Source organism: Pollicipes pollicipes, unplaced genomic scaffold, assembly GCF_011947565.3.
Source record: "Pollicipes pollicipes isolate AB1234 unplaced genomic scaffold, Ppol_2.1 Scaffold_4295;HRSCAF=5057_pilon_pilon_pilon, whole genome shotgun sequence".
NCBI lineage: Eukaryota > Metazoa > Arthropoda > Thecostraca > Pollicipedomorpha > Pollicipedidae > Pollicipes > Pollicipes pollicipes.
In genome coordinates this window covers 22,121,322-22,133,677 of record NW_023596461.1, presented here as the reverse complement: position 1 = coordinate 22,133,677, position 12,356 = coordinate 22,121,322, and the positions used below count along the sequence as shown (strand labels likewise).

General features: G+C 52.2%; 1 protein-coding gene across 1 annotated transcript in view; it reads left to right on the top strand.

Annotated features, from left to right (window-relative positions):
* Window positions 1–1,069: 1,069 nt before the first annotated feature.
* The window catches only part of LOC119097305 (pro-resilin), a gene marked incomplete at its 3' end in the record, with an annotated part of 27,244 nt that continues 15,957 nt past the window's right edge, over window positions 1,070–12,356 (top strand). Inside the window, exon 1 of the mRNA XM_037220353.1 lies at window positions 1,070–1,309. Within this exon, the coding sequence (XP_037076248.1) occupies window positions 1,070–1,309 (240 nt within the window). The remainder of the gene's footprint in view (window positions 1,310–12,356) is intronic.

Here is a 12,356-nt window from a genome sequence, read left to right as displayed (position 1 = left end):
TCGGTCGAGGGAAACATGCACGCAGGGAGGCGCTTCATGTAAAAGCTGCTGGCCAGTTGATTTCGGGGAACGTCATACATGCAGTTTGGAAACCATCGACTCTTGCGAGTGACGAAATTTAATTGATTACAAGTTGGAATGAGGTTTATTACGTGTTTTACCGCGGGAGACTGGCACACCCTCAACTTAGTCCATAGAGTCTGGGGGTCTTTCAAAGCAAATCTTCTAAAATGGATTGTGCATGGTTATAAAGCAGTGTGAAGCCGAGCAGAACAGCCGACGCGGCACTGGGAAACGTCGCAGAGGATAAAAAGAGAGCTCGGTGGGTTTTCCGGCCTTTAAGTGAAGGACAACTAGGGCATGATCAGAGGACGAACGGAACGTCCTATATCAGTACCCGTGCATCGGTGGATCAAGGGGTTCAACTATGTCGGCCGGCATTAGCAGCTCACACACAGTCTCAGCAGGGCTAAAACGGTCCAGTTGCCGCAAAGCGCCAACAGTGCACGTGCCCAACATCAATCCGTGATTGGTTGCAAGGATAAATATGTTTCAGGTCTACAAGACGCCAAATGGTTTCCTGTGACAGCCGTAATACTCAGAGTTATTTCATAATAAAATCCACCAAAACCCATCCGCCCCAGAGACTGGTGGAGCTCACACCACGGGCGGCTGATTGTGTGGCTGCAGTGAGCTTGTCAGAGTACATTTCCGGTGACTATCCTTGCTAAAAACTACAGCTTATTGACTTTTAAACCTCTTGATATAGCCACGCATGCCACTGCCAGTGTTAATAACGCCAGGAGCCATAGAGCTGTTTGCCGCTTACAGCCAGTGAAGTGAGCGTAAAAGAGGAGTAAAATAACACGTGTAAGAGCTGACGTCGTTTAAGTTCCAGAACCAGCCTCGCTGCTTTTCTGTCTTGACGCCGAGTATATATAGTCTCCTCACCTAGTTCTTGTTCTACATCTAGCCCACCAGCTCTCATTAGTATTCTAACGCGTCATTAGGGGCAGGCTGTCACCCGTACGCCGCACGTCAGACCGGCCATCTACATTTAGGGCACCTCATGCGCTGCGCGCCTTGTCCAAACAATCCTATCCGCGTCTCCCGCATCCGCATCTTCCGCATCCGCATCTTCCGCGCCCGCATATTCCGCGTTCGCATCTTCCGCGCCCGCATCTTCCGCATCTGCATTTTCCGCATCTGCATCTTCCGCATCCGCATATTCTGCATCCGCATATTCCGCATCCGCACATTCCGCATCCGCATCTTCCGCATCCGCGTCCTCCGCATCCGCATCCTCCGCGCGCGTAACGCACTGCGTTGCGAAGAGTCCCGTTGCCTGCTTGTTTATGTTTGTTTTTTAGCTCACAATAGCTGACGTATGTTATCATGCCTGGTCGAAGTATGCGATGCAAGGTGCTCTGCCTTTGAGACATGCGATCATGCTTGTAACTATGTATGGCAGAAGAATGTTGAATGCATTATTCATCGTGCGCCGCCACGTAAAAACAAAAGTGACGTGTGGTTTGTTAACGAAGCTTGTCCAACGCAGCACATACGGCAAACGGACAATGAGTGTTCCGAACATTTCGAGACTCTCCAGGTCTGGCGCTAACAGCTGTCAGAAGGTCAGCCAAAATTGTAGTCTGATATAAAAGTAGACACCTGGACCCTGGCGTATACCGCATCGTATTGCTTATGCTTCCCACGCTTGACCTTTCTATCGTCTCTCGCTGCCGCTCGTAGGTACTGCTATTGAAGTGAATGTGGACACTTGAGTATACCGGAACAAGATCATAGATGATGAAATAAGTCCACTTATAACCTGGCATACGTTTAGGTGGGAAAGACTGCTCTAAACACCAACATTTCTCTGCTTAGTAAATATGCTCCTTAATGCGCCACTGTTTGATTTCGTCATCGTACCTTACACAATATTGATTGAGAACCAGTTGATGGCAGTTACATCTGGATATCTTGCTCACGAACGCCAGATATGAACGACTCGGTAATGATAATTTCTTGGCCTTGATTACCGAATGGCCAATGCAATGGCAGGATTTGAAGGACATCATGATATCATGGTTGCCTGGGTGACCTCGAAATAGCCTCCCAGAAAAGCTTGCGTATCTTCGCGAGCGTTTAGATCAGAAACTAGAAGGCCAGAAGGTCTTAAGAAGGGCGTTGCTGTCAACTGGACGGAAAAATGTTCAAGATGTGAACTGAACCGAATGATCTTCAAGATCAGTCTGTGCCTAGTCCGGTGCACGCGGTTTCATGGGAACCGCAGTTGACATCCTGATCCCACGGATAGTATCATGCAGTTCGCTCCTACGATACAATGCACTTGGCTGCAGCTTATTTCAGGCAGTGCAGTGCAGTGCAGCGCTCCCGCCTACAGTGACCAAGCACGTTTGGCAAGAGTCACATTACAGCCGATAAAAGCCGCAGAAATGCACGCTCCTTCCACGGCAGCGAACAAGCCGTCCGATGGAGCTGAACCGACCAAGACTTCGCCAGCCCTTAAGCTCCTTGTTTCCGTCCCGGATCAAGACTTGAATTACTTCCAGTCAGCCCAAGCAATCACTGCAAATACCCTGTTCGCGTTAAGCAAAGCCGGCAGCAGATTAGCTCGAGGGGCGGCTGGAGCACCTCCGGCCTCATTCGGCCTGCGATCGCTGAGCGGTTCCATTCATCTGGTGCCCGCTGGCGCGATCACGGGGACGCTAGGAAGGAGAGAAGGAGGAGGAGGGAGAGGAAGAGGAATAGGGATAGGAAGAGAAAGAGGAGGGGGATGAGGAGGAAGATGAGAAAGAAGAGAAAGCGGGACAGTGAGGGTCGGTTGGAGTGGGAGAGGAGAGGGGTGGAGGGAGAGAGAAGCGAGGTAGATGAACGATGGGGTCCAACACCCTCCCTCGCCTCTGCCCTCTCCACTCCCGCTCATCTTCCCTCTTTCTATCTCCCACTCACTCTTCTACCCCTTCCCTTCGTTCATCTTGATCTCCCTTGGCCTTCCCCCTGCGCTTCATCCGCTGTGAATCTCATCCGGTTTTTCGCCTGTTCAATTTTGTGACACCCTGTTTGTTGGCCGCCGAGTGACAACGGTGCTGGCAATCGCCGGCACGCCCAGAGGACGCGGCGCGGCACGTCCCGCAAGTGAGACCTGCCTGTGCCGCCGTGATCCCTGCCAACGCAGACAGTCTTCCCAGGGTCTTCAGTTTAACGCGACAGACGCCAGCTAGCCGGGGGAATCGATAGCCGCGCCGCTGCCTGACTGCCTCCTCGGCGCCATATCTCGCTGTGTAGTGAGCACGGATTCAAACCGGTGGTGATGTGCGGTCTGCAAGAGAGCTGAACAGCATCCTTTTCTTCTTTTTTTTTAGCTGGCAGGCTGGTGTTTTCTTGGGAAGTGATAAGCAAGAAGCATAAGGGTTTGCGTCAAGCTACAGCTTGGGCTGTCAACATGAGGCATGTTTTGTAGCATTTGAGACCATCCATAATGCATCGGAAATAAAGCAAAGACGGCGGGACGCTTGCTAAGGGGAGTGGTTTAAGGTCGCCTATAAAGTACTTCCTGGTAACGCTGATGCATTGTATACGAAATAGCCCATGGACATGGATGGTGTTTTCTGTGTCCTACCAGACGGATGGACCACCGCATACTCTTTGATTTCTGAGCATAGACGTGAATAGTCTCGACTGCTGGGCGCCGATTAGTATAAAACATGATGAAGACAGCGTTTCAGTGACCATAACTCTGATTTGTGTAGTTCTGTGTAGAAGATACCTCTCGTGGCGCGTGACAAGCGAAATTATTCCATGCATGAATGTTATTACCGTGAATAGGATGCCAAAACATAGCGGAATAGACCCCATGGTGCTTAACAGCACATCTTATCACTGGTTGGCACGCTCCATTATCATTCTGACTACCTGGAGCAGCATTGCACTGGCAGTGTGTCCGAATGATGCATGAGAGTTTAACGGCTTCCGGATGATAACTGAAAAAAACAACTGGCATTGCCCCCCCCCCCCCTCACACACACACACACACAAAACACCACCACCACCTCAAGAGGACAATTCGGATTACGTGTCTGCGCTAATTGAAATCCACTTCCTGGTGTTGAGACGCGAGTCCGCGTTAGGTCGTTGGTGTCGGAGCACGGACGCCGTCTTCAAGCAGCGAGGCAAGCGAAAACCTCCCGTACCATACCAATCATAAAAGTTTGTCACGGGATATCATCTGTACAATTCAAGAACGATTTTCTTGTGAGCTCCCCTCATATTCACCTTTTACATCGGAACTCCATGAGCATCACACTAAATCGATGGGGGTAACGCGTTTACTGGTGAGTGGTGCTTGAAGTGGATGTGAAGTGCGCTCGTACGCGGACACTTAAAGCTATGGAGGCGTTTTCGGTTTCGTTTATTGTTCTCCCATCAACTCTTCGTGGCTTAGACATGATTCACATCTTCCTGCATACCAAGCACCAGCTAAAGTCCCGAATATTTGCAACGCCCCTGACTCTGAGCTAACGACGCCAGCGCGCGCCAATTCCCCTCCAAGATGAAGTCCAAGCAGGAAGGCTCCAACAGAACTTAAGGCTTGATGATTTTAAATAAGTGCGAAGTGCCAACCTTTATTCGACGCTTTAGCGCAGTGGTGCTGCCTCTGAATTTGTTTACTTCTCCGTCTTGTATGGAGGACTTGGGCGATTACTGTAATGTGACCGCGCTTATCTTTACAGCACCGTGTATGATGTCGGGTCTGAGCGGCTTGCAAGCAAGAAGTGCACGCTTCAGAATAGGAAGGCATGTCGACTTCAGCAAGCCTAACAAAATATACAGAGCGTCGACGATAATTTCAACAGATAGTGACTCTCGGCCACGGTAGCAGCCGGCTCACTCCCATTTTAGTCCTATTTCGTAAATTATATACGTGACTGAAAATAGAAATATATGTATATAACATGAGTTAAAATATGACTGATGCACAACTATTTTGGCTATACTGCGACCGAGATGACTTGTCATCGCTCTGTATCGCTCCGTTTGAACTCATTCAGAGCCGCCCAGTGACCTTGTCACGACGGGTCGGCCCGTCCGTAGTCCCCGCCACCACCTGTCCAGCCCAGCGCGCCGCTGGGTGGGGCTGTGGCACCTGGGGCCGTCCCGGGCCCCATCTCCAGCTGGGCGGCTCCATGCCCCGCCCCAGCTGGAGAGGGCCGGTAAATCCGCGGCGGGCCGACAGCCGACCCGGGAAGAATGCGAGGGGCGGCCCACCCCTCCATTACGCGCCGGCCGGCCCGAACGATCGGCCGTCGCGCCGCCGGCCACTCTCCTCCGCCGGACGCCGCTCTCCCGCCGCTCTCCCCGCCGGACGCCGCTCTTCTCCGCCGGACGCCGCCGGACGCCGCTCTCCCCCGCCGGACGCCGCTCTCCTCCACCGGACGCCGCTATCCCCCGCCGGACGCCGCTCTCCTCTTCCGGACGCCACTCTCCCCCGCCCGACGCCGCTCTTCTCCGCCGGACGCCGCTCTTCTCCGCCGGACGCCGCTCTCCTCCGCCGGACGCCACTCTCCTCTGCCGGACGCCGCTCTCCTCCGCCGGGACGCCGCTCTCCCCCGCCGGACGCCGCTCTCCTCCGTCGGACGCCCCTCTCCTCGCTCCTCCTAAGCCGATCTGACGTGGGGTCGCCATGACGCCCGTATTCGCAATCATTTGCAATTTGATTGCACGCGTTGCATTGTGTTGGACGAGCTCAGACGTATTCGAACCGAGTCTTTTATGCGATCGTTCCCCGGCCCGCACACGCTATTGGGTGTTGTTTCCCACTTATCCTCGACTTGATTGCGTTAAGCTCCCATTCGAATGTTGTTTATCGTGCGCCGACACGACGCGCTCCCCTATGGTTTCTAAGTTGATTGATTCCGAGCGAGCATCTTCTCATCGTTAAAAATTTCACCTACAGCTTTCGGCTCACTGGAGGAAAGGCGTGACGAAAAGGTTACGTTGGGGACAACTGTATATTGTATATGCATGAAGGAAAATGCTTCACATTGTAGATATTGAAGCAAGCATCAGATGGAATGAAGCAAGCTCACTTATAACTTTTGGTGTGCTTTTTAAGTGGAAAAGACTGCTCCCGACAGCGAAGATCTCTGTTGAGTAAATGTGCGCCTCAATGCGCCATGGTTTGATTACGTCATCGCACCTTGTATAACATTGATTGAGAGCGAGTTGAAGGCCGTTATAACTGTAAATGACGCTCACGAACGCCGGTTGTGATTGCATCCACAATTATATTTTTGGGCTCGATCGCCGACAGGCTTATGGAATAGCAAGATTTGAATAACGTTATTATGACGTCATGAATTGCAAGGTAAATTTGAAGTGATCTCCACGAAACACCCTTCACATTTTTGCGGGCGTGTAGCTCAGAAACTAGAGGTCTTAGGTTTTAAGAATGGCAGAATTTTGAACAGTACCGAAAGGCCTTCAAGATGGGTACTTCAGTTCAAAACCCCATATAAATGTGTGGCGCCCCCTTTAATTTAGCCTATAGAACGCCGAATTTGCTAAGAAGTTCACACGATTCTCATTTGATCCTACTTTGACGAGTATTTGCTCATGGTCCAGTGAATCCTCCTGTTTCCACAACTGACACCGCTCTCGAAGCGCATCTTGGTATTTTTCTATTCAAGAGCACTGTTACAAGCATAGATGACGTGTCGCGCGCTTCCTCCCCAGCACTGCTACGTTTGATCGCAATAATACCCAACGAGCCTCGACAGATCTGGAACAATCCACTCTCGCCATAACTCAGCGGCGTCTCTAATGTGGCCTGGTCGGAGGGCGCCGGTGCTTTGACACGCAGAGGCCCCGGCCGGCGGCGGACTTCCCCGCAACGGACGCGTCCGCTGGAGCTCCATAAACCGCCGCAAATCGAGCCCGAGATCGCGACGAGCCATCCGGCCAGTCAGATTGAATCTGTGCCCGATCCGGTGACGGGCTCCGGTCGATTCGTCGACAACGCCGCTGGCCGCCGAGTGACTGGTCGGTCGACACCGGACGGCCTGCTGATTGCCGCGGGGGAGAGGCTGGCACCACGGAGAACCAGCGGCTGGCCGCCGAGTGACTGGTCGGTCGTCGCCGGACGGCCTGCTGATTGCCGCGGGGGAGAGGCTGGCACCACGGAGAACCAGCGGCTGGCCGCCGAGTGACTGGTCGGTCGTCGCCGGACGGCCTGCTGATTGCCGCGGGGGAGAGGCTGGCACCACGGAGAACCAGCGGCTGGCCCCGGATGACTGGTCGGCCGTCGCCGGACGGGCCGTGGGGGGGGGGGGGGGGGGGGGGTAGGTGACACCATGGAGAACGAGCGTACGCGTGGTGGGTGGGTCAACAGTGAACACCTGGGGGGCGAGATACGCTGCACTGCGGCACGTGCTTATCCCGGTAAGACTGCAGAAGACGTGGGGCTATAAAACAGGCCGCGGTGATAGCGAGAGGAAATACTTCCGTGAATATGCACGCGAGTACCTGATACTAGTTCAAGGAGGGAATGCTAACACACCGACTGCTATCGCGACCCTTTCAACGCCCTCTCGCTGCTGAATTGTTGATCAGTGGCGGGACCATGCGTGCGTGCTGCGCTGCGGCTGTCGCGCACCGCTGACCGCTCTCGTGCTGCTGAGTGGGAAGGCGGTGTACCCCCCCCCCCCCCCTCACGAGTCCAGTGGCGACCTCTGACAAAGCCGAGCTGCCGGAGCGGTGTACGCCGGGCGGTGGCCGGACAGATGCGCCTTGTTAGGCGAAACGTAACGCCAAGGTCAGGCGAGCGCTCGTGCGCAGTGGGAACAGAGTGGTGTGGCCGTTTACTGTCCGGCTGAAGGGCACCGATGGCCGCAGAGGAGGCATAAACCTCCGACCTCCCCGTCAATTATTTCCAGTGAAGTGTGTACGTAAATGTGCGCGTGTAAGACACGCCTGGCAACAATGCAAGGATAATTTGATCTATGATAATGTACCTGCACCAGAGGCAAAATCTGAAGAAAAGCGAGCGTTCAGTGTATTTGTCATTTGTGACCGCAACGTTTTCTAGCCCTAGCTCAGACTCTGCTCTAATCAAGCTGTTGACACCTTTGGCCTACGCGAGCCGCATAACTTATTTAGCCCTGAGCACATGTTCTCTCAATGGATCAGAATTTCTCGCCGGTAGATCAATAGCAGGAGCGCGCTGGCAATTCACCTGCCTCGTCCCGCCGCCAGCTCTTCAGCTCGCGCCTGGCGGCCCGACCTACCCTCCCCCCTCTTCGCATCCAGCCGGGGCGATCCTGTTTATCCGCCGAGATCAAAGTGTCAACAACCGGCCGGCTGTTCGGTCGGGCCCGGCGGCCGGTCCTGCTGACACATCGACTCGCCGCCGCAGGGCCGGCCGACCTCGGCGGCCGTCGCGGTCGATGGGCGCCCGCGAGCCGTGAGCCCACCGCGGGCGCGGGTCGGCCTGGGGTGCGCCGGGGTCGGGAGAGCCCGGCGGCGGCAGGCGAGCTCATCGAGCGCAGGGGACTGTGGGAGCAGCAGAAGGAGCACCGAGACTGTCCGGCGACGACGCAGAGCGGGGAGGTTGCCACACGAGCGATAGAGGCGGGCTAGGACTTCTTGGTCAGAACACGTGAATATTGGAAAGAAAATGGACAGAAAACAATTGCCAGAAGGCCTTAAATTTGTGTGCTCATTGTGTTGTGGCATGTAGTGTGGCGAATAGCTCATGTTTAGGTGGAATAGTTATAGCTGCCTGTGGTTAAGTCACATATCGCATTGGCTATAAATCCCAGGATCTGCTCTATGCCCCAGGGATGCGGTTTCCTATTCAGTTGGGAGGTTCCAGCCGCTTTCACCTCCAACTTTGAGAAGAAAGTGTGACAAATCCGGGGAGAATCCCGTTTGTCGACGCCTTTGAGTGTAGGTTGCCTCATTTTTCACAGCTCATGCCCCCCGTCAACCCATTTTGAGACCTCGCTCCTGGCAGGTACCTGGAATTCAGTTTCCTACGGAGCATAGAAGCTACTACGTGTAAGAGGAATAAAACGATTGCATGGATACCGAGGTTAGTTTTCGTGACACGGCTCCTTTTAGGCAACCATATGAACGTTTAAGTTAACACTTAACAACTTGAACACTAAACTTGGTGCCATTCACGGATACCTGCACGATGTCAGGTTGAGTTGCTCGGCACCTCACACCCTTTATCGGCACATTCACACCATGTCAAGTATTGGGGTAACAAGCGTATGCTGTCGTCGAGGCAAGAACAAGCCTCCGATTGGCCTCTGATTATATGGTTTCGCTTCCTCGTGAGAGCGCAGCGCCTGGTGATCCAGGCGGTCCATAATGGTGCGTTCAATAAAGCGCCGCGGAGAATGGCTTTTCACGACCGAATGAATGAGACGCTTGATACAGGAGAAATACGAATGCCTTTTCATGACAGCATGGAGTTGCGACACCGCGCCACGGATTCAGCCCATTCACTAAAACACCGCTAAACTGTATGACCCTTGACACCCACTGCCTCATCACGATGGCCAGCAGCTGGACCAACACCATTCACCGGATCTTGTCATCTCCGCTCCAAAGTTCACTGCTGCTTACGGTTAGTTTTCTAAGCCCCTTAAAGCTGCCGCCCTGCGTGGCGACTGCGCTCGGCTGAACTGGAAGCGATGCGGCTGAAACTTTATGGCTGGTCAGACGGCGGACAACTTTTTGGAGGACCTGGATTTAAAGCTTATCAGACAAAAAAGTAACGATGCCTGGGCACTTGGCAATGCTTTCTTTAAACGCCAGCGCCGTCATTCCTGCCTCAGCGGTGCGCGGTGAAGTTCTTGAGCCAGACGCCTCTCGGCTGTGAGGGTTATTTTTAAGCAGAACGAGCTTCCAACAGTGACGATGAAGCCTACATGGCCGTGCTTCGCTTCGAACTGTCGGACTTTGAGCAGGCCTCCGACTGACAAGAGCCACCAAACAGACCAATTGGGGATTCCCAACCCGACAGCGCAGAATTGCTGCACCCAGCTCCTGGCCGTGCCCGCAGCTAACCGAGCTCGCCGCGCTGCTGACAGTCGCTGCTTCGAAAGCGCATGCCTCCAACCGACGAAGTATGGCTGTCTGCGACGCAGATTCGTGCTCGCCTCTGCTGTGGCAGAATCGATTCCACCCGGGAAGGCGTTGGTGTTCATTAGACGCCGACTCCTACACCTTATGAAACGTGTTCTCAAGCGGAATAGTCTCCAGCGCAACCGGTTTCGTTACCAAAAACTTAGAGTAATGTGTCTTCCCGCTTAAAGGGAATGTTTCCTATCTGAACAAGTTTAAGAAACCACCAGATATAATGAAACAAGCTCACTTATAACTAGTGGCATACTTTTAAGTGGAGAAGACCGCTGTAGACAGAACGATTTATCTGTCTCGTAAATATGCTCCCCAATACCTCGTTGTTTGATTACGTCATCGTGTCTTGCACAAAATTGATTGAAAGCCAATTGACGCTGTTATATCTGGCAATTATGCTCACGAACGCCATATATGGAAGACTAAACCATTTATTTTTCTTAGTCATGATGGTCGCATGGTTCACGGAATGACAAGATCTGAATGACGTTATGACGTCATGAATGTCGAGGTGACCTTGAAATGCTCTCCCCAAAAAAGTTTCCCCATCTTCACGGGCGTGTAGCTCAGAAACTAGAGGGGTCTGGGTCGTCAGAAGAGCAGGATTGTGAACCGCACCAAATGATCTTCAAGATGGCTATTTCAGCTGAAAACCTCATAGAAATGTGGAGCACTTCTTTTGCAAACTCACCACCATACTACTTGCTATGCTGGCGCAAGGAAGTGTATCCAAGACGTATATTAGGATAGAAGTAAATAAGGAAGAGCCACGCGTCATTTTTGCTCCACCACCACACACAAACTCTTCTGGAACAACTGAAGTTACAACAAGTCAGGCTGATTTATCACGCTAATGTACTTAACAAACTGCAATCAACGATACTCCTGCTCCCATATCTCAAACTATTTAGTCGCCTGCCTCCCGACCCACCCGTGGCGGGAAGGTGCTTTCAAGCCTCTTTGTGGCATCGCATAGGTTCACATAGTACCTATGCGACAGCACATACATAGTTTTGTGTGCGGTGCACCGCGACCATGCCTTCGGGCGCGAAGCCATAATAACGAAATTGGCGGTCAGGTCAGGAAATTGGTGTTCGGATCCATCAGATAAGCGTACAAACGAAAAACCGGCCGCAACGCCATTGTTGCAAAGAGCAGGTCAGGTAAATATTGCTTTGCTCTACAAAACATCGAAAAGCGTTTGAGTAGGTGTCTACTGGTAAAACTCCAAGACGCGAGAACTCCGCCCAGCAAAGTCTAAAAAGGTTAAACTGGGTGCCTTCTGAAAAGACTTCTCAAGCCTGTAAAGTCTTGCCTCCCCCTCCCTTCAGGCCCTTTCCCTGATCCGACACCTTCGCAATGACGCTGGACTGGACGACTGGTCAAAGCAGATTTGTGTTCGACGCGAGCTAAATCATGAATCGACCCATAAGTCAACCGTTTCGGGATAAGCCATGAGCTGAATCGGCTCACTTGAAAAAGTGTCGCGCTAAGTTATGGGCTGAATCGCATTCTTCGTAAATTTCATGAGCTGACTCATGAGCCGATCATCACGAACAATACTGCGTCATTAAGTCATGTGGCTCAAATGAAAATGGTAACATGAGGAAATGCAGTACATCCTATGCAAGTTAACAGAGTGTTAAAGAGAACAGCATTTTGCTCTTTGCCAAATCAGCACAAAGTTCGTTATTGCAATCTATAAGCTGCAAACACAATATCGTTGATCCTGAAACAAGAATTGCCAAATCCCAGCCAGAGGATAACACAAATCCTACATTCTTTTACCCTACCAAAGATCAAGGAAAATTGTCTGCTTCCAATCAAATCACAGGAATGGCCATATTTTTTATTGCAAACTGTCACAGCAGTGAACGTAGCCATAACTGACAGGCCATTCACTACTACTTGAATTGCTAGAAGCATGCTTTTGCTGAAGCTATATGAAATAAATAGCAGGATCGTCTTGTCTCATATCTGCATTGTATGTGGCACATGACCTCTTAGTGATATCATTAACTTTTTTCATGCAACACGTCACTGGTGGGAATTCGGCCTTCAGTTTAGGTGGTCTTGGAATGCGGGTAAAGTGGCGCACAGCATTGTAATCTCTATGTAGCGCGGAAGCCTGTTTGACTCTTAGCCCATCATAGAGTGACCTGACGTGATGAGTTTAAGGTATT